Genomic DNA, 22,819 nt, shown 5'->3' with positions numbered 1-22,819 from the left:
AAAAGCCTTAAATATATTGAAAATGTCCTCAGTCTAATATAACTAAGGATTTAGAAATGAAATTTTGTTCTACTAAATGGGAAAGCAAAAGGTAATGAACTAAAAATATGATCTAAAGTTGTTGTGGGTGAGATTGTTTGTTTTTGGGCCACACCCGGTGACACTCAGGGGTTTACTCCTGACTATGCGCTCTGAAATTGCTCCTGGCTTGGGGGACCATATGGGACGCTGGGGATCGAACCACATTCAGTCCTATGTTAGCGTGGAAGGCAACACCTTACTGCTTGTGCCACCGCTTTGGTCCCTGATCTATAGTTTTAACACTAACATTAACAAAGTGTATCATTGCAAATATTCAAAACAAAACTGGACTAATTGATTTATCTGAAAAGTGAGGATGTTAATCATATTGTTTCTTATTTCACTTAATATTCTTATTTCAGCTCATAAACTATCACTTTGTTAGTAAAAAAAACTTGTAGAAACTTATTTGTATAAATTATTTGAAGAATTAGTAATTTGCATTTTTATTTGCTAATTTTAAAAGAATTGCAATAGAATTATATTATTATATATTATATAATATATAATATACAAATAATATATAATATAACATATATTAATTATATTATATTATATTATATATAATACAATTTTTAATAGCAAATGCCATACCTATCACTTAAATACTTGTCAAATCCTAGTCATGATTCTTGGAATTTGCATATTCTGCTAGAATTAATATTTAATTCTAATTGTTATCTTATAAATGGTGAAAAGGAGATTGCAAATAATTAGAATGACTTTACCTAAGGTCATATAGCTAATAAATAATCCTCAGAGGTAGGATTTAAATCATGATTTTTTGGATACTGCCATCTTTTTTTCCTACTCTTGTAAGTTAAATAAGACTGCTCTTATTTATGTTTACATAGCATTAGCTATGTGAACGTTAGTGTTTCAGGTCTCTGTTATGACTTTAATACCAACTGTATGCTGAGAACTCTGAATATCATACCTTTAATCCAGCAATCTCCTCGACTCTAGCTTTACATTTCCACTAATTTCTCATCACCTTCACTGACATGCATGTGAAAAGAAGACAAGTTTAAGCTCAAGCTCTTAAGTTTACCCACCGGACATTACCTGAGAGGAGCCCAAGTTCAGCAAACAGCAACTCTACTTTTTTGACAGAGGTAAACAAGTAAGTGATTCTTAACTGTGCTCATTTCTTTATAGTACATTCAAGTTTTCCAAATGCGCTCAATTTTTTTTTTACAAAATATATCTAACTGCATCAAAGATGATTTTTTAAATTTCTTTTTTACTTATCTGTTTCTACCTTATTCCAAGTTGCCATCATGTTTTTTCTTGAAAATGGCAATTGACTCCCAGTGTGTCTTCTTCCTTTCAAACCTTTCCCCACAAGGCAATCTATTCTTTTTCAGCAACAAGAGTCATATTTTAAATTGTCATTGGTTTTAATGATTCAGGTCATGACACTTTGCTACTGGAATCCTTCAATCAACTCTCCTTAGGCCAATCAGAGTAAATTGAGTGTTGTCACAGCAGTCACCAATTTCAACCTTTAACTCTCCTCTTACAGATCATGTCTGCTTATAGTCTACATTTCTCATTTGGCACTGATAACTCTTAATCTCCTTGACAATTCTTGGACATAAGCTGCATGTCCATCTTTACTGTTTTTTACTTGATATTCCTAGTATCTTCTCCCTAATTCCCTGACAAGTTAATGTAGTTTACTCTGTCACAGTCTTAGATCTTTGTCTAAATGGTATATTTTCCATTTACCAACTACAATATAGATCTTAAACAGTACCTTCTAATTTTTCCTTTTTACATTTAGATCTTAAACAGTACCTTCTAATTTTTCCTTTTTACGTGGCTTCATTTTAACTAGTAACATGTATCAATAGCTAAAAATATGCTTTACTTTTTACTATTTTCTCCTCATAAGCTCATAGTTTATATAAAAATAACTAAATAGGAGTATTGATATCATTTTTATTTCAGTGTAATATTTTAATATAATAATCAAAATAGTTTCAAGTGATCAAATATATGTGTAATGACTACAGAAGAGAGTTATATGTTAAATTGATATTTAAAAAACTGGGGGCTGGTGTGGTGGTGCTAGAGGTAAGGTGTCTGCCTTGCCAGTGCTAGCCTAGAACGGACCGCAGTTCGATCCCCTGGAGTCCCATATGGTCCCCAAGCCAGGAGCGACTTCTGAGCACATAGCCAGGAGTAACCCCTGAGTGTCACTGAGTGTGGCCCAAAAACCAAAAAAAAAAAAAAAACCCCAAAAAACCTGACAGGAAGCACATTTAAAATTGATATTAAACTAGAAATATGGATTATTTTTATTTGCTTATTATCTAGCAAATATAGACTTTTTTTTATTAAATTAGCCAAATAAAATACTCTGCACATGAAAATATTTTTGTCTTCAAAATGTATCTTGGCAAAAATATAGTAAACATAAGTATGATTTATTCTGCCAAATAAAGCTGATTTTATATGCAACTGCTCTGAATGGAGAGAACATCTTTACGAAACTGGCAAGTTTGCTATAAGTAGGAGTCTCAATCTAGGTTGAAATACTAATTTCTTTATTGTTGGGGACCTTTATTTTATGCTTTATAAATTATAATAATAAATGTACAAGGATCACTTTCGTACCCAGACCTATAACTATCTCTGAGTAATTTTAATTTTCTAGCAGAAGTCACTATGTTTAAAGTCATAAAACAAGAATTTGAGCCTGGGCTTTGTTATGAAAATTAAAAAGCAAAATAATTGGGAAAATCAGTTGCAACTGCACAGAATTTTATATATATATATAATATATATATATATATATAGATAGATAGATAGATAGATAGATAGATAGATAGATATAGATATGTGTGTGTGTTTTAATGTTTCCAATTAAAGCATACCAGTGTCAAGACTGGAGGTTGTGTCTATATTATTTAAGATTAATGCACATGCGCATACCTTTTCTTTATTTTTTATTTCAAGATGATTGCTCTAAAATATAATATTTTAATATAGGCAAATAGAATGAAACAAATCTACATTATATATTAATATATTTGATGTTATAAAGCATTTGTGAACTTGCAAAAGAGAGTTTTGTTATATTTTGGAAAGCTTGATAGATTTACCTTAACTGCATTATAGTTTAAGTTCTATAACTTCTGGCTAGCAATCTTGCCCTTCGGGTTTTCTTCTTTTTTCTAAGTTATGTTGTATTATGATTTGTAGAGATCCCTGGCATAAATGGTTTTCTTAAGGCTCAGATTTCCAGATATAAATGTTGTCCTTCTCCTTTAGTACTGAGAGTCTCTTTTCACAGATGGTCTTTAATTGGAGAAATTAGTTCTCACAAAATTTTCAATGAAATACACCATATCCCAACTAAAGATCTGAAACAAAAGATCCTTTTATCTTTTATAACCTATTTAAACTTTCAAATCTGTCACTTGTTTTGCAACAGGTTCTCTAATCTCTAAAAACATTTTTACTTATTCAAAACATATTTACTATGAATAAATTATTAAGAGTAAATTTTCAACATAATAATATATATAAATTGAGTTTACATATATAATTTCTTAAATATATAATTTATTTCTGGAAAAATTTGCTCAGGGCATGAATATTCAAAATCATGATAAACATAATTTAGACCATAATTCCAGAGTTTGAAATAATTAAAATTCAGGCAAGCTAATATCAATTAGCATTTATTTCTAATGCTAACATAGACACTTTTTTTTCTAATGCTAACTTAGACACTTTTTAAAATCTGTCTAACTGGGTTCTTCTGAAAAATAAGTGAAGAAATATTACTGCTTTTGATAGATATATCACATGCAGGAGCTCAAGAACATTAGAGTAGGCTTTGCATTTGGGAAACCTTGTTATGATCCACAGCGATATATGGTCCCATATGCATTGTCAGGAGTGATTCCTGTGTCAGAAGCCCCAGACCAATAGTGGCTATGACTCCCAAACGAAAACAAACAAAAAAATCACACCTACAAGTTTTAGTCTTAAAAAAATGTAAACAGGAAATTGATATGTTCATTCCTATGTACAACTTGAGAGTGACAGAGAGTAATAAACTAAAAGTAGAAGGAGACTGGGTACTAGAATGCCAGGTTTCTAAGAGATACTTTGGGAGTAAGAGACATCGTATAGGGATAAAATAGCTGACTTATATGAAGCCCACAAAGTTTCAATCTCTGGCATCCCAGATGGTCTCCCAAGCCCCACCAGGAGTTATCACTGAGTGCAAGAGCAAGGAGTAAGCCCTGAACATTGCAAGCTGTTCTACCCGCCACAAAACCAAAATTGCTAGGCAAAGTCTAGGGATATGCTTTATAGATATTTCATCCAGAATTGAGCAACATTCCTGTTCCTGTCTCCCAATCTCCTGAGTTATTATAACCAAACCACGGCTCCAACAAAGCAAGAACAAGTTACAAAGGACAAAAGTGAAGGGATAGAAAGATATGGGGAGAGTAAAGAAAAGAAATGAAGGAAGTGAGATGGGTAAATAGGTAGGGGACTCTTGGCAGTAAATGCAGGGTTTCATGATATTGTTTTGACAAAAATACTTTAATGGAGCTGGAGCAAAAGTACAGCAAGGATTATGTTTGGTTTACAAGCATAAAGATTCAATCCCTGACATCCCTTATGGTCCCCCAAACCCACTAGGAGTTATTCTTGAGTTCTGAGCCAGCAGTACTGCCAGGTGTGACCAAAACAAACAACCCAAATTAACAAATGTAATATTTTTGCTGTTTTTTGTTTGTTTTTAGAAAAAACCTTAACAAATGTTTGGAGAAACAAGATATATTGTCTGCTTAGAACAAAAACCAGAACCTAGGTAGAGATCACAGATAGCCAGGAATGATGCCCTGAGGACTGAGGGAAACAAAGAAACAGCCAGGGCTAATAGGCTGGTTCCCTGAACATCTCCTTAGCAACAACTTTCAGATAAAGTTGAAGCAGTTTGGGCAGAGAGGAAAAATATGAAATAAGGTTTCATGTCAACATGAAGCATTCCAATCTAGGGGACTCTGCATTTTATGGTTTGTTTACAGGGTACCTTTCTTTTATACTGGAGTTCAACACACACATTTTTTTATTCATTTAATAAAGTTGTCTCTTCATTTCTCTCTCATTTTTTTTCTTGTAATTTTGTCAGTTTATTTTTTTCTTTCATTGTTGTTGTTGTTTTTTGGGCCATACCTGGAAGCACTCAGGAGTTACTCTTGGCTCTGTGCTCAGAAATTGCTCATGGCTGGGGGGATCTTATGGGATGCCAGGGATCAAACCTGTGTCTGTCCTGGGTCAGCTGTGTGCAAGGCAAATGCTCTATTGCTATGCTACCACTTTGGCCCTCTCTCATATTTTTAAGCAAAACTATTTTACTTCATTATATTTTCTCTTCAATATTTTATCTGCAACATTTACCAAGATCATGAGTTCATGTGGAGATTTGAATAGATTTTTTTCTAAGAAAAGCACAAATTCAACTCATTTTAAGGAACACAACTCCCTGAAAATTGGTTATCAATGAACTTCTTGAACATCATGAAGATAAAGTGGTTCTCAAATTCTGCTCAACAACTGGCTCATTGAGGGATGTCTGGAATGGTATGTGCCACTCAGGAGTTCATATAGATTTTACCATCTTCCTGGGCACATACCTCTCCATCAACAGAAAGGGCATACTGTAGTTGGGAAATCCAGAATCTTATAATGTGGAGAAGGAAGGAAGGATGAAAGAAAAGAAGGAAGGAGAGGAGAGAAAGGAAGGAAAGAGGAAGGGAGGGAATAAGCAAGGAAGGAAGGGAGGTAAGGAGGGAAAGAGCGAGGGAGGAAAGGAGAAAAGGGGGAAGGGTGGAAGGGAGGGAAAAAGAAAGGGAGAGAGGAAAGGAGAAAGAGAGAAAGGGAAGAAGGGAGGAAGAAAGGGAGAAAGATAGAAGGAGAGAGGGAAAAAGGAAATGAAAAAGGAAGAAAGGGAGGGAGGGAAGAAGGAAGGGATAAAGGAAGAAAGGGAGGAAGGGAAGAAGAAAGGAAGAAAAAGGTTAAAGGAAGAAAGAAAGGTAGAAGGAAGGAAGGCAGGAAGGAAGGAATGTAGGAAAGAAGAAGAGAGGAGGAAGGAAGAAAGAAAGTTAGGAAGAATGGAAGATTGGAAGGAAGAAAGGAAAGACGGTATAAAGAAAGGAGGAAGTAAAGAGGGAAGAAAAAGAAAGAAAAACAAATGTAAATGTTGTAGGTAAAAAGAATTTGAAGAAACACTTCAAACACTAGTGTTTATATAGTCAAAACTATGAACATTAAATGAAAGCTTTAGATACTGAAAAGAAAAAGCGGAATGAATTAGGTTATATTTTTAATCTATAAACAGCAAGGAAAATTAGCTTGATTTGCCAATTACATGATACTGCAAAATTTAAAATCATCTAGAAGGCAAATTTGGTAATATGGTAATCAATGAGTGAAAAGTTCTTGGTTGTGTTAGGGAGCATGTGTAGGACTTAGGAAGCAAAGGCATAAAAGTAAAGGAATGAGAGAAGAGAAACTTAGGTAAAGAAAAGTGGTTCACTTACCTCCAATCTCATTTTACACTGTGCTAACTGTTGATTAAAAAGAACGAAAAAGAAAGAACAAATAACATTGCCAAATACAAGTATCTATAATAATTATTTTTAGCTCAATAATTCAACCAAAGAACAAAATAATATTAAATGACTCCTTGGGAAAGAAAGGATATGAATGTACCAAAATCTTAATAGCTAATTTTCTAATAGGGTTGAAGGGAGTTAAAATGTACAGGGCAGAGGTGGCACTGAATCGAGAGATTGCTTTCCCTTTATTCAAGACTATAAATGTCTGAAAAAGAAAACACAACACATCAAATGAAATTTAAAATATGCATTAAGGACATTCTTAGGGAAAGATTAGACTATTATTAACAACTGTAGTCTTATAATAATTTGATGACAAAATTGCAGTTAATGCCATGTTTATAAGTGTTCTATCTCCATGTTCTACACTTGTTTAAATTTGGCAAGCAGCTTGAAAACTTGATGAAAAGTTTAAAAAATATGTAGCAATAAAAACAAATTCTTAGTATCTTTATAAAGTACTAATGCAAGTCAGTACATTAAAAACACATTATAATTCATGTACACACACACACACACACAAACACACACAACAAGGCCTTTAGTGCTTTTCAGTTAGATAAGAATTTCCTCTGGAAACTTCAGGACTTTCTAGCTTTGTTTGTTTGTTTGTTTGTTTGTTTTTATCAACCTCTTTTTATTTGTAGAAGAATCTTTAATATCAGTTTAGAATGCTTCTAAATTAGCAAAAGTTCTACAAAAAATGCACTTTCAGGACTAATTTTTAAATTTCTTCATTAGAGCCTCTTTGGATGGTGCAGGGGACAGGACCAATAGTTACAAGTTGTTGCTGAAGCACATTCCTAGCTAAACTCTTTGTTTTGGGCACTTACATGTCACCTGATATTAATTATTTCTTCTGTGGACAGCAGAAGTGCAAAGTCTATGGTATGAGGACATAACTTGCTGAAGATCAGTACCTTAGACAGAGCTAGAGATCATGAAAAGTTATTTAACAATTACTAGAGAATCTCTCTCTCTCTCTCTCTCTCTCTCTCTCTCTCTCTCTCTCTCTCTCTCTCTCTCTCTCTCTCTCTCTCTCTCTCTCCCTCCCCTCTTCCCTTTCTTGTTTTTACTCTTTGCTTCACCAAGGGGGTGGTGCACTTCTAGATTATCCTGATGTAGGATGACCTTTCAGATCCTTGTCCCTTGCAGAAATGTGGACTCAAATGAGTGAGTTTGACAAATCTCCAAAATAATAATTCAGATCAACTCCACCCCACCCCCGTCCCCAGGATCCAGGTGATCCTGGAGAAAGGAAAGAAGCCATAACATTCATCAACAGAGAGCCCTGGTACTTAGCTGGGAATCAATGAATAGTCTAGGAAGTAAAGGCAACTTAACTAATAACTCACTTTCTTATTGATATAGTAGGGGTCCAGGTCCTCCAGAGGCTCTGACACCATCTCTGGAGGAATGTCTCCATAGATAAATGGAAGGGATTTCCCAGCTTCCAAGTCACTATTTGGCTTTGGGCCATTTTCATCATCCTCATCTTTGCGCTCTTGTTTGGGTCTCTTTGCTTTCTCTTCAGCAATGCGTTGTTCAATAGCAGCAAGTGATTCCCTGGTAAAGAAGCGGAAGCTGTCAGGTCCTGGCGGTACCAGCACTGACTGTGCCATCTTTTCATCCTGCTTCTTTAATCACTGTTTAGCTCCTTGCATAAGAAAGTGCTATGGAAACAAGAGGGGGTGGGGGGAGCAATGACCATTAGGATCAAAAGTATCTGGCAAATAAATGAGATAAAATATATAAAGTAAGCTTTCTGTCACTAAAGAAACTGTATAGAGTATTCATGTATTCTCATACATGCAGAGATCTATCTTTCACAACCACTGTCCATGAGGTAATCTAATCTCCCTCTCCCATAATATTTTAAGTGCAAGATCCCAATTCAGAGCTCAGAAATGGAGGATTTATGCTTGCTGTTTCACTTGTGTGAATATTTTGGCAGCCATCTTTTCATCATCCTGAAAAATAAAAATCAGAGGACTAAAACGAGAGGTGAGTATTTGTCTCAAATTGTGGAACCTGGAGAGTGTGGGGGTCTTGTATTTACCTCTCTGCTTTTTCTTAAGTTCCCTTTGACCCGCATTTCTGCCTTTAAGTAAGAGCTTTTCAAAATCCACGCACCTGGTAAAGAGCTCGGAAAATCCTGAAATGCCAAGCTATGGAAACAGGTTGACAGTGGTGAAAATCCAGGGAGCAAGAAGGAGCTGGGAATGCCCCGATTGCGTTTGGATTTACACGGAAGCTACACAGGAAGAGATCCAGCTCTTGCCAAATCCGGCAGGAAGTCATCCACGTCAGAGGTCTGGAGCTTGGACTCTCTGACTTAGCAACCTGCTGCTAGCTAATGTAAATTATTCTAAAAAGAATGCATTTTGCAGTGCCTTAGGAAATGCTGGAGATAGAGCTTGTTTAATTAGATATATTTTCAATTAGTGCCCATTTCACAAAAACCTTCATTTCAGATTTAGATTTGGAAAAAAAAAACCAATAAGCTTAAAATAGTTTAGATTTCAATCAAACTTGTATTATGTCAGCTTTTGCAATAACAGGTGAAGTTTAAATGTTAATGATATTTTTTAACTTAGGCAAAATATATCACTCAACAGAGCATATCAAACACTGCAATTGTTATTTCTGAGCCAGTGTCAGGTGTTTTCTATGCATTTTTAAACAATACAATAAAACCATAACTCCCAAATGATGTCTGTATAAATAGTTTTATCTATTTTTCTTTCTCTTTATAATATAATCTATTTAACCACTCCTACAGGAGAGGAATTGCTATTTAAACATATGAGGTGAATTTTCTAAGAATAAAAATGCATTAATACCCAGTTCATTTAGGCAGCATATGCCAGATAAAACAGAAGGACATCTAAAATAGCTTAAACTATTGTACTGTTTCCATAATTATTTGAGAGTAAACTAGGACCTTTTAGCCACCAGCTTGCAGACTGCCTCTCTCTCTCTCACACACACACACACACAGTGCCTCTTAGATAGCCCTCATTATGCTGACCATCCCCAGAGACCCTTAATCATTGAATCAGACATAGGCATAGTTCTGGCACATCCTGGCTAGGTAGCAACCATCCCTAGATTATCTAGTAGAAGATACATGCAAAATAAAAGGGGGATAAAAGCAGCCAGCAGCTTCAAAATGAAAGTGGTCCTCTGCAGATTCTTCTAAGGAATCTATTGTAAAGGTATAGAAGCATCACAGAGAATAAGCATAGTAAGAAATAGCAGAACATTACCCCTGCAGATTCTTTAACACCAAGAGCTTGGGATTGATAAGATGGTACCAAGAAGACTGCATTTAAAATTCCATCATGCTTTTTTTTCTTTTGCTCTTCTTTTTTTTTTCTTTCTCTCTCTCTCTTTCTTTTTTTTTTTAATTCTCTTTCAAAGACCACACCTAACTTCCTGTCAAAGGATTCTGGTATCTGAAGTAAGAACAGCCATTTCCTGTGAGGGGAACTACAAAGTGGCATAATTATTACTGCCACTAGAGGGCGGACAAACTGTAGAGACCCTTCTAGAGTTCTTATAGAAGTCCAGGAAGCACGTCAAAGCTTTCTATAATGGAGCTCTGTTCGCCTATAAACCTTTCTAAAACCAATAACTCAAAAGTATAAGGAATGTGAATAGTGAAATAAAAATCTTATCAAACAACAATAATATGAATAAAAGTTTTGCATACTTTATAATTAGCCTCAGTCCCAGAATATTTGAAATTCAATAAAATGTATTGCTAATTCCATTAAGAAGGCATCAGTTAACTTTTTCTAGAAATAAAATTAACCTAGGGTGGGGAAAAATTTTAACCTGATGAGATACCAAGTTCATTTGTTTTCTTATTCAGCTAACTGAAAGCAATCAGAAAGTGGGCTGGAAAGATGGTATAGTAGATAAGACACTTGATTTGTACAGGACAGACCTAGGTTTGATCATCCCCTTCAATAATAAATACTCAGAAAAGTGTCACAGATCACAGTTCCTATTACGTCTCTTGACCCTCTTTAATAAATCATTTTGTTTTGGTTAATGTTATAATCTATGTGCCTTAGCTGGAGATATATCTCAAATGAAGGGTGAATATCCTGTACCCTGAGTGTGATTCCTGGCACCACAAAACAACAAAACAAAACAAAATCCACATTATCTTTATATTCATTCATCCTCAAGTCACAATAAGAAAGTTAAGCATAGAAAGTCACACCAAAAAAAATTCTTGTTAGGCTGATATCTAGGATGTGCAAAGTAAATATCATCCACTGCTGGTCCAGTCTTTTTGAAAAACAGTATGGAGGGTTCTCAGTAAATTCAGAATCAAACTACCATATGATCCATCAATCCCACTTCTATCCCCGGATAGAAAAACAATCATTCAAAAGGATGTATGGACATCACTATGCACTGGAGCACTTAGTATAATAGCTAAGAGATGGAATCAACCTAAATGTCCAACAACAGATGAATAGATTATGGAACTATGGTAATTTATACAATGGAATACTACATAGCCCAAGGAATTATAGAACCATGCAACTTGCTGCAACATGGATGAAATTGGAAGATATTATGTTAAATGAAGTAAGCAGAAGAAGGATAAATATAGGATGATATAAATTTTATGGGGTATATAGAAAATTGCAGAAAGAATTGCACTAGTTTAAATGGAGTTTGTCAAGAACACCCTAAACCCCATCTAAACTCCATACTATAAGGATAGTAAGGAGAATGAAAGAAATTGAATGGAGGAGAAGCAAAATCTGAGATCACAGGGAACTGGAACCAAAGGTTTCTCAGGTGTATTAGTGGTGTTAAGAAAGGACAGAACTTAATATCTAAACCAAAGTCAACAACAATGAAATCAAGAGACACAATCTTTAACAATCAAAATTAAAAATGGGCCTGATAGATAGCAGGCTGGAGCAAGGTGTGGTGTCATGGGATGGACTCTGGGAACATTGATGGAGAGAGGTTGACACTGGAGGTAGGATTGGTTCTGTATCATTGCATGTCTATAATCCAACTTATGAATAACTTTGTAAATCAGAATGGTTTGATTAATTTTTCAAAATCCCTTTAAAAGGGGGCCAGAGCAATAGCACAACAGCAGGGCATTTGCCTTGAACACGGCCAACACAGGACAGACACTTGTTTGAAGGCCAGCATTCCATATGGCCCCCGAGCCTGTCAGGAGCGATTTCTGAACGCAGACCCAGGAGTTACCCCTGAACACCGCCGGTAATGGCCCAAAATCCATAAATAAAAAAAAAATCCCTTTAAAAGAATTTATTACTGGGGCCGGAAGAGTGGCGCAAGCGGTAAGGCATCTGCTAGCCTTGCCCGTGCTAGCCTAGGACGGACTGCAGTTCGATCCCCCAGAGTCCCATATGGCCCCCCAAGCCAGGAGCAATTATCTGAGAGCATAGCCAGGAGTAACCCCTGAGCATCACCGGTGTGGCCCAAAAGAAAAAAAAAAGAGTTTATTAGTAAAAGTGTTAAAAATTAAAATGTTATTACTGCAATAGAAAACTTGATCCTGGGTGACAAAAAAAAATAGATGATGAAGAAGAAGGGAGCATGCTAGTTTTATATGATTTATATTTACTGTGCCTTTGTACCAGAAGATAACACCTTCATTATATATCTTAGCTTCATACATTGGAATAAAAATATTCTGGTCTCTGTTTATAGATGTATCACAAAAAAATTCTAATTCAAACAAAGTGAAAATTTCATATTTTGCTAAAATTTTTCAAGAAGAGTTATAGTAATAATAACAACACACAGTCCTTTTTTTCTGTCAGATTCTATTTAAGAACTATAAAGTGATGAAAATCTCTAGTCATATAACAACTTGAGAAAATTGATCCCCATTGAAAACATGAAGACTCGGAGGTAGTAAAAAGCAAAATAATTTGCACAACAAGCTCTAATTGCTGGAAAAGTAACACCAGAATTTGAACTCATTTCCTACCTGTTCCCAACCATCATACTATGTTTCACAAGTTCTCTTTAAGAAACTTCCACTAACAAGAACACAACAAAATAACATACAGGTTTTTGATGCGATATAAATTTTACAATCATTTCTTTCTTTCTCTTTAATACTAACCCATTAATGTGTTAGAATATTTAAGAGGGTGATATGAAATGCTTTACCAGCATGTCCAGGATATAAAATGTCCAGCAACTAAATATTTTTTTTCTCTAAAAAGACTTTTTGTACACATAAATTTTGATGTTGGAATGGTGGAACACAATTCTTGATTTCCCAGATTGAGGTTTTCAGAAATCATTTATTTTAGTATTTCTTTCTTCTTAGTAAGGCACAATAAATGTGTAAGAAACATTTTATGAGAATGTAAAATGATTATATAAATATTTTAAATGTATTCATTCTATTACATTTTGAACAAGATTTTTATATTTTAGCCTTTGAGAGTAGCTACTGTATCTGGGAAATCTATGAATAAATGAAAGACAAATAAAATTCTTGTAAGTAAACAGAAATGAATTAAATTTCTAAATTATGTTGACATTTACATGTTTCTATTTTAAAGAAATATTTCTCTTACACTAATAAAAGAACAAGATTAATTTTCTGAATTTAAATATAAAAATTTAAGCCATGTTATTTCATATGAAAACACCTACAGAAAAATTGTACTTATAGTTACATGAAAGATAGGGCAATAGCAAAGCAAAGTTGTAATAAATAGTATATGAGTAATTTCTTCCCTATAATGACCCACATTTGCAATAATAAGTATTCTTAGTTAAAATTATACTGAGAAAATTATTGGCTTATTAAATCACACAGAATATATAATTATAGAATTGTACTTATAATTGTAGATTACTGCTTACAAACAACTTAAAAGATGTACTCAAAAATTAAGAGAGCTGGGGCCAGAGTGGTGGCGCAAGTGGTAGGGCATCTGCCTTGCATGCACTAACCTAGGATGGACTGTGGTTCTATCCCCTGGCATCCCGTATGGTCCCCCAAGCCAGGAGCAATTTCTTAGCACATAGCCAGGAGTTACCCCTGAGCGTCACTGGGTGTGGCCCCAAAACAAACAAACAAACAAAATTTAAGAAAGCTGAGAAAGACTAAAACATTATTTTGATATTAGAGTCTTAAATTTTAATTGTAATATTTATTTTTAGTACATTTGAGTAATATTGGAGCATAGTTTACAAAAATTGTTAAATATCATTTGGCATTATTTTCTAGAAATTTTTTACATTTTTACTTAAAGAAAATGCATCATAGTTGACATAGTTGATATAATACCTTTGCTTTAAGATAAGTGAGTGCAAAGTTATTATTAAAAAAAGAATAGAAAAAAAGAAAAAACAGAAGAAACAAAAAAAATTGAATGAAATAGAAAGAAGAGTAGCAAGCACATTTGTGAACATTATTAACTCCAATGAAGTCATTAATACAATGACAAAAGGTTTAGTAAGCTCTTGTTAGCTGTCCATTCTCTTAAGTTAGTGTTCCTATAGGGATGACAGCATCAAACAAATGAAGTTGTCCAGGAACTCAAAGCACTATCACTGATACTGCGACTTTTAGGGACATGTATGTACCTGCCAGGCCTCCTGGAAGAAGGAATATATTAGGAAAGTATGTCTGCCCTCACTCCTAAAAGACCTGGGATATCAGCCCCCAAACTGGAGTACTTGAAATTTGGTCAGAATTGGTGTCTCCCAAGAAAATCAATGAAGGATGGTGCAGCACAATTATTGGGAAAACGGTGATTCTGGGTGTGGGCTTTGGCAGAGTGGTGGCTTGGCCATTCTCTCCTTCCTAGATGGTCAGCTTTCTACTGTGTAGCCAGTGTACCTATGCTTTTTCAGAGCTTGGTTTACATCTCTTGAGGTAAGAGTGAGTTCTTGGAGCTGGTCTAGGGGAAGATGACAACTGTATTTGTGGGCATGATTACAGCTGCCAGGCTTCCTGGAAGAAGGAAGATATGGCGGAGGTGACCACACCCACACCAAAAAACCCTGGTTATATTAGCCCAAATAATGGTGTTCCCCAATATTGGTCAAATTGGTGTCTCCAAAGAGAATTGTAGAGGAGTGCTGAGGCAGGACCAAAGGCAAAACAGTGACTCGTGGTGATGAATGAAACAGGCATGGCTTTGGCAGGGTGGAGACTTGGCCCACCCTCTCCTCCGAGATGGTCAGCTTTCCTCTGTGTGGCCAGTGTACCCGTAATTTTTCATGGCTTGACTTGCATCTCTTTTGAGAAGAGTATGTCTGTGAAGCTGGCCTAATGGGAGCATGGCAACCGCATTTGTGGGCATGGTTCTACATTTTTGATTTCATAAATTTGAGTCTATTTTTCATAAACTTTTAAGTAATATCTTATTGTGTTTTGCATATTTTTATCTTTAAACTTAATTTGTAAGATCATTTTTATAATTAAGATTATCCATTAAAGAGAGAAAAGTTTAAGCAACTAGATTCACTTTTTTTCCCACAGTATACTAGATAGAGAGCATCATAGAAATGGACAAAGTCAGACTTAATGTAAAGTGTTTCAGGCATACTTATTTTTAGACCATTAGCTCAGTTTCATAATTATAAAACTATTTTATATTATTTGTCTTTATAATATAAGCAAATAATCTTTTAGTGTTTGTATATATCTGTTAAAAATGTATTTGTATGCCTTTAACTAGTTGTGGTTTTTGTTTTGTTTTGCTTTGATGCCATAACTAGCAGTGTTCAGAGTTTATTTCTGCTCTGTGTTCGGAGATCTCCCCTGGAAAGGCTCACTAGGGGCCATATGTGGTGCCAAGGATTGAACCTTGGCATATAAGGTTACATACAAGGCAAGTGTCATATCATGTACTATCACTATAGTCTCTGTTGTTCCTTTTCTTGAAACACATTTTGTTTTTAAAATTATGTATAAATTTTAATACATTATGTTTTAATTTAATAGATTTTACATAATTATGATAATCACTGGGAAATAATTTTTATTGTATTTGTAATTCTTCACATTCAATGTTACAAGGGAAGAACACAGGTATATAATGAGATATAACTGTATCTTTATAAAAGTATTTTATTTTTCATTGAAGGTAGAATGATAATTTATTTTTCATTTTTCTTTAATTTACAGATGTTTAAAATTCTTGTATTAGCAAATATAAACTATTTCAAATTATCATCAATGGTTTATCAGGGAGATTGCCTCTAATCTCATCATTTATTATCTTGATTTTTAGTGGTTTGATATAAAAGAATTATAGAATTCTACTTTTGTAGCATCATAATCAGGTAGGAAAGAAATTTCCATGAGTGTGGTCTCCCCAGGATAAAGACTCCCATTTATTCCAAATGTCTGAACATTACCAGAGCAGCTTTCTTTATTTCTTCTATTATTATTGAGGACTTTTGTCAATAACTTTTCTCCTTTATCTTTACTCTCTTCTACAGCAGAGGAAAAGTAAATGTGTCACAGAATTTAGATCTGAAAGTCTAAATATTTTTCCTAGGAAAATACAAGCAAGGAAAATACTCAAGAGCAGAAAATCTTTGGAGCGATAGTAGTGCTAAAAATAACTACATTCTAATGTCCTAAAAAAAAAAAAAACATGGTCTGAGTGATAGTACAGTGAGTATGGCAATTGCTTGCATGCTTCCTAGCTGGATTTGATTCTTAGCACCCCTCTATGATCCACTGAGTACTGACAGGACTGACCCTCTCATTTCAGCGTCAAGAGTAAGCCCTGGGCACAGCCTATTGTTGAATAAGAAAGGAAAGGTCAGTAAGGGAAGGAAGGGGATAGTAGAGGAAGGGAAGTTTAAGGAAAGAAAGATAAAGAAAAGGAAAGCATAGATAGGAAAGGGAGGGGGAGGAAAGGGCAAGAAGGGAAAATGTTTTCATGCATTTATGAAAGAAGGAAGAGGAGGAGAACAAAATAAAAAGAAGATTGGGAAGAGAGAAGAGAGGAGAGGAGGCATAATGTGAATAGAGAAAGGGAAGAGATGGTAGGGGAGAGAAAAGAAAAGGAGGAAGTGGAGAGAAGGCAAGAAAGGAGAGGGAGAGGGGAGGAGTTTTAGGAAAGAAAAGAAAATTGAGAGCCCAAGAAACCACAGTTTTGTTTCTTCAATGTCATGTAAAAATAATTTTCTGACTATCTTGTTATTTGCTATCTCATGTAGTACTTGCAACATTTTTTTCACCTGGAAATAGTGCTTCTTTTCTGAGGACGTGGTGCTCAGTGTTCAGGAAGCTATATAACTTAACACTGACTCATGTATATGACTTTAAATTTTAAATACAACTCACTATTTTATTTTATCTCATAAGTGAGAATGTCTCATAGAGATTCAAGTTTAGAGAGTAATGTGAAGTAGATGGTGTGTGTTAGGTCACTGGGTTCTTATACCAATAAAAATTGTACTGTACTGGGGCCAGAGCAGTGGTGCAGTGGTAGGGCATTTTCCTTGCATGCAGCTGACCTAGGATGGACCACGATTCACTCCTCCAGAGTCCCATATGGTCCTCCAAGCCAGGAGTGATTTCTGAGCACATGGCCAGGAGTAACTGCTGAGCATCACCGGGTGTGGCCCCCCAAAAAACAAACAAACAAACAAAAATTGTACTGTACCATAGGTTACTGCTATTGAACAAATAGGGTACCATGAAGGTCCATTGCTGATTGTTATTGGGCTAACTTGACTTCTGATGGAGTAAAACATACTCTCTCACTTCAATTATCTTATCAGTATAAAGGAAGGCTCATTGTGAGGTTTTGTTACTAATGTGTAAGGAAATGCTAAAATCTGTGACTGGAACACAGTAGCTACTTACTGAAGCTGGCTTTGTTTCCTTTTTTTCAAAGATGCCAGAGCATTACTTGTCATTTACACCTTTCATTACATTTTTTATATAAGACTTCTCTCCAACTATCTAAACCATTATTTCTTGTGGATTTTCATTATGTATAACATGCTATCTCACCTAGCTAAGCTATCCATAGATGAGTTATCAGCCATAACCCTTTATTTATTCAACATACTTTATTATTTTGACTGAACTCATAGTTGTTTCTTGCAATATAATTTATGTATCAAGATGCCAGACTAATTCTAGGTTTCTGACTTTCTTCATGTTTCATTTATACAGAGTTGTATAAGTGACTGAATGCATTTATGTACCTTCCTGATTTGGGTTAAACTTGTCTTTGCAAATATATAAGTCCTATTTCCTTAAGCTAAAGTCAAACTATTTTCTCTTTTCATTCTCTACACTATTATGCACATTCTCACACCCCACATGAACACACTTACACATATGTACATATATATAGATAAGTATGTTTCTTTCTCTGTATATGTTTAACAGTTACTTGTCTTCTGGATTTGTATATTATTTAGGCCTAATTATTCTGGAAATTAGAGATTTAAGGAATCTCTTTATTCTGTGGATTTTCATTATGTTTAAAGTATAAAAATAATGCAGTTTAATGTTTAAACATCTATCTACACACACACCTTTCTTTAGCTTTAATTCAAACCTTGCTTCTATATCATTTGAAATAAGCTTATAACCTAACTCATCTGTGGTTCTAATCTATTCTTCATTATTTATTTATAAAAAGTACAAATTCTTTGCCCTCTATTTAAAGAATGTTCCAGATCTTTTTGGGAGAGTGGTTGATTTTGACTTCATACCTGGCTGTGCTTAGGATTTACCCTTAACTCTGTGTTCAGGAATCATTCTCAGCAATGTTCAGTGAATCATTTGTGATTCTAGAGTTAGAAACAGAGTCAGCTATGTTTAAGACAACTGCCTTAAATTCTGTACTCTCTCTCCAGCTCCAGATTTCCTTTCTAATCTTATAGCTTGTGAATTTCTCTCAATCTGTTATAGTTAGAAAATATAATTTGTTCAAGTTTTTCTGAACTTTTATCTTGGGCTTTGAAGTATTTCTTCATTCAAGTATTGTTTATGATCTTATCAACAAGGATATGCACTATATTACCAATTCAACCTGACAACAGCAATTTTAAATCTCACATACTAAGCATTTTTTCCCAGAACATTTTCACATTCTTGCAGCTAGTCATATATTTTTACTTTTTAAAGCACAAAAGCACTTTATTTTAACACCTTTTGCATAACTTTTGGAAGTCTTGAGGTAGGATTCAGGCATTATTTAGCAATAGAATACTTAAAGCAAAAATTACTCCAATTATGTACTCAAGGCATAACTAAACAACAAAAATGATTAATGAAGAGATACTACTAACTAAACTGTTTTACTGTAGCAGGCTTAGATGTTCAATAGGCTTATCTGATTCTAGAAGACATATATAATATGAATAGATATGTAATACAAAAACAATTTTTATCTGATATAAATAACTGATCAAATGCTCAGATCCGTAAAATAAAAGTAATAATTAATAATAACTAGTGAAAAACAGATATAATAAATACCATTGGAAAAATGTTTGGGCAAAAACATGGGATGTATAATTAAGTAAAAAATGTTTGTTATCTTCAGATTTTATGAATGGTTAAGAATAATATTGGATTATATTTTCAAGCTTTTTAAAGAGAGGATTTGATTATTGGGTCATTTACATAAACTTTGTACTTGAGATAACACATCAAGAAGACAGCATACTTTGATTCATGCTCACTTCTCTATGAAACCAGAAAAAAGAAAATTTTCTGGTCTTGCTGATAACCTCCAATTTCCCATGACTACTGAATTATGTAATTGTTCTTTATAAATATATGCCATTAAATTAAAATTATTTGAACATGCATTACTGTAGTTAGTGAAGTTAAAAATAAGACAATAAAAATGTCAATTTGCCTATTTGTATTTAAAAATTACAATTAGTGATGTTTGAAACCAGCCAGCACCATAAACTCATTCTTCTCTCAAATGGGATGTAATTCAAGAAGTTAAAGATCATGGGTGCAAGGGCACATGCAGAAGAGAGCTGGCTTCTTGGGATGAACTGTTTGGCTAAGTCCCTGCCTACTGAAGTCATCTTGCTGCCTCCATAACTCAGAATGATCATTTTCCCAATGGCCCTCCTCATCACTCTATGATTCATTTTGGGAACACCGATCTGAACAAACTCAGGTGTGCTAGTTTGGGGAATGATATCACTAGGACTTTCTGGAGCAAGTGTGGGCACTCTCCCTGATATTTTTCTTCTTCTGGGAAGCCTGGAAGATGGATCCACTCCCACAAACACATCATCATGTTCAATAGAGACCAGCTCCATAGACACACTCTCATCAAACAAGGTGTAGACTGAACCATGAAAGATTATGGGTACACTGGCCCATGTAGCAGAAAGCTGGCCATCTCTGAAGGAGAGGGCAAGCCAAGCTCCAGTGCTGCCAAAGCCATGCTTGTTGCATCCATTACTCAGAACCACCATTTTCCTGATGGCTCTAACTCATAACCCCTCTATAATTCCCTTCAGGGACACCAATCTGACCAAATTTTAATTATGCCAGTATTGGACCTGATATTACGAGGGCTTTTTGGAATGAGTGTGGACAACATTCCTCCCAGCATGTCACCCTCCCACCTTAACTTCTTCCAGGAGTCAAAGCAGCTGAGAAAATAACCCTAACAGTCATAATCTTAGTAATAGTGCTTTAAATTTTTTGACACCAACATTTGTTTGTTGCTGTCATTCCTATAGGAGCACACCAATTTAACAGAATGGACAGCTAATAAGAGCTTAATAAACCTTATGCCATTTTTTTAATGACTTCATTGGAGATAATGATGTTCGCAAATGTGCTTGCTACTATACTTTTGTTGTTGTTGTTGTTGTTGTTGTTAAAATTTCTTCTCTTCCTTTTTATTTTTTTTTCTTTTTTTTATTTTCAATTACTTTACTTGCAACTATCTGGAAACAAATGCATTATGGCCAACTATGTCAAAATAAAATGAAAAAAAAAAACAACAAAAAAAAAGACAATTAGTTATCCAATATAGCAAGAAATATAGTGGATTATATGTATAATAAAGTTCTTCCTTCTGTCTTTCAAAAAGAGTCCATTTTAAGTTCACATTAAAAAATCATGTAACTTTTAGCAAAATGTTAAGATAAGCATCTAGAAATCTCTTTGCCTTTTTAATTAGTAACTTTGAAGTCCAGTACTTAACCAGAGTATTATGATTCTAAGTAGGTTTTAATTGCATTTTTGTAGAGTTGCTTATCTCTTTTGAGTCTTTTGATTTTATTTTTGTTTATTTGGGGGCCATCCTCTGTGGTATTCAGGAGTTACTCCTGGATTTACATTCAGTAAATAATCCTGGTGGGCTCAGGGACTATATGGAATATCAGGGATCAAACCTGGCTTGACCAAGGCAAGAGCCCTATCTGCTGTACTATGTCTCAGTCCAGGAGATATCTTTCTTGAAAATTAATGTACAACCCCCTCCATCCCAGTGTTTCTGACATTAGTTTCTGGTCACTCCTGATTTGTGCAACATGGACTGTTTTGAAAAACATTTCTGAAATAACAATTAGTTGTTGGGCACTATGCTTCTCTACAAAGACAGTAATTTTGGGATAGAAACAAAAAGTATATATAAGAATGAGAAAGTTAAATCACTTTTTATTTTCTAGCTTAAATTCTTTGGGTTAATTACTTCTAATAAAATAAAGATACAAAAAAAGATAAAAAGAAAGTTCTCAGGAGACTTATCAGACATATTACTTATTACATTTTCTCCGTGCCCATGAAGATCTTATAAAGTCTATGATAATGGAGGCAAGAAAGAAAATACAGCAGTTTGGGCACCTCTTTTGCATGCAACTGACTCAGATTTAATTGACTTCTTATATCATGGGTCTCAAACTCGCGGCCCGAGGGCCCTTTGCAGCCCTCCTTACAACATTTTGTGGCTCGCGGCGGGCCTTCAAATATCGCAGTATTCGCGATTATTCGCTTACCGAATAATCGCAATAAAAATCGCATTAGTATAAGAAAAAAAAATCGCATTAAACATTCTCATAACCCGAGCAGTTCCGTTCGGGGTATGCAAATGTTTAATTCGATTTTTTGCGATTTTTTTTCTTACTAATACGATTTTTTTATTACGAATATTTGGTAAGCGAAATCCCTTATGCGGCCCTGCCTCACCCCGACTTTGCCTCCTGCGGCCCCCAGGTAAATTGAGTTTGAGACCCCTGTCTTATATGGTTCCCATAGCAAACTAAAAATGATTCCTAAGAACAGAACCAAGAGTAAACCATAAACTACTGGGTGTGCTTCCTCCATATAACCAAACCATGTGACAAAGATTGTTTGGTATTGAGCAGAATGAATAATACAATTGAAAATTAGAAGCTGGATCCTTCAGAATTTACAATCCAACTAATGATTCTAACAAAATTCTATGCTTAGAAAAACTAGTGATGCAGATTGTGCTCAAGTTAAAGATACAGCAAAGTACATATTTAAATAAAGACAGTATACAGTATTGCTAATTTTTTTTATGAAGAAAGATAATGCAGGAAAGAGACAAGTTACATCAAAGGAAGAGATTGGGTAGAAAAGTGTTTTGTCATTTAAATAGGGTGTCAGGAAATGTCATGTCAAGGAAGTCACATTTAAACGAAGGTCTGGAGGACCTGAGAAAGCCAGCCAAGTCCTGAGCCTTCCTAAACAAAGGGATCCTAAACAGAGCAGAGCAAAATAATTTAAAACTTACAGAAAGATATTTACATTTGGAAAGTCTGACAAGTAAGCTACATCTAAGAATGAAATGACTAAATAAGGTAATAACACAGCCACAGGAAAAAGAAAATGCCCCAGGCCACAGGGACAGTCAGTCCTACAGCAGATGCTGCTAGCCTCCATCAAGTTAGATTTGCCATCTGGTTGCCCAGCAGTTTCACCGGAGACACCTGTGACATAAATGTCAAGATTAGAGCTTGTGCCAGACCAAGAAGCTACTATAGTACCAAAAATAAAGAAAAACTCGCTGTCATTCATTGCCTTCAACTTGCCTGTGAAAGGGAATTATTAAAATCAGGATAAC

At 34.8% G+C, this 22,819-nt stretch overlaps 1 protein-coding gene across 1 annotated transcript in view; it reads right to left on the bottom strand.

Moving 5' to 3' along the window:
• LOC126009196 (sodium channel protein type 2 subunit alpha-like) overlaps nt 1–22,819 on the bottom strand; it is a 178,870-nt gene that overhangs the window by 112,496 nt on the left and 43,555 nt on the right. Inside the window, exons 2-3 of the mRNA XM_049773565.1 lie at nt 8,087–8,404; nt 6,819–6,936 (exon numbers count right to left, since the gene is read on the bottom strand). Of these exons, the coding sequence (XP_049629522.1) occupies nt 6,819–6,936; nt 8,087–8,353 (385 nt within the window). The 5' untranslated portion in view covers nt 8,354–8,404. The remainder of the gene's footprint in view (nt 1–6,818; nt 6,937–8,086; nt 8,405–22,819) is intronic.

Source organism: Suncus etruscus, chromosome 5, assembly GCF_024139225.1.
Source record: "Suncus etruscus isolate mSunEtr1 chromosome 5, mSunEtr1.pri.cur, whole genome shotgun sequence".
In the NCBI taxonomy this organism is placed as follows: domain Eukaryota; kingdom Metazoa; phylum Chordata; class Mammalia; order Eulipotyphla; family Soricidae; genus Suncus; species Suncus etruscus.
Note: the sequence above shows the minus strand (reverse complement) of the source record. Positions and strands in the feature narration are given on the sequence as shown.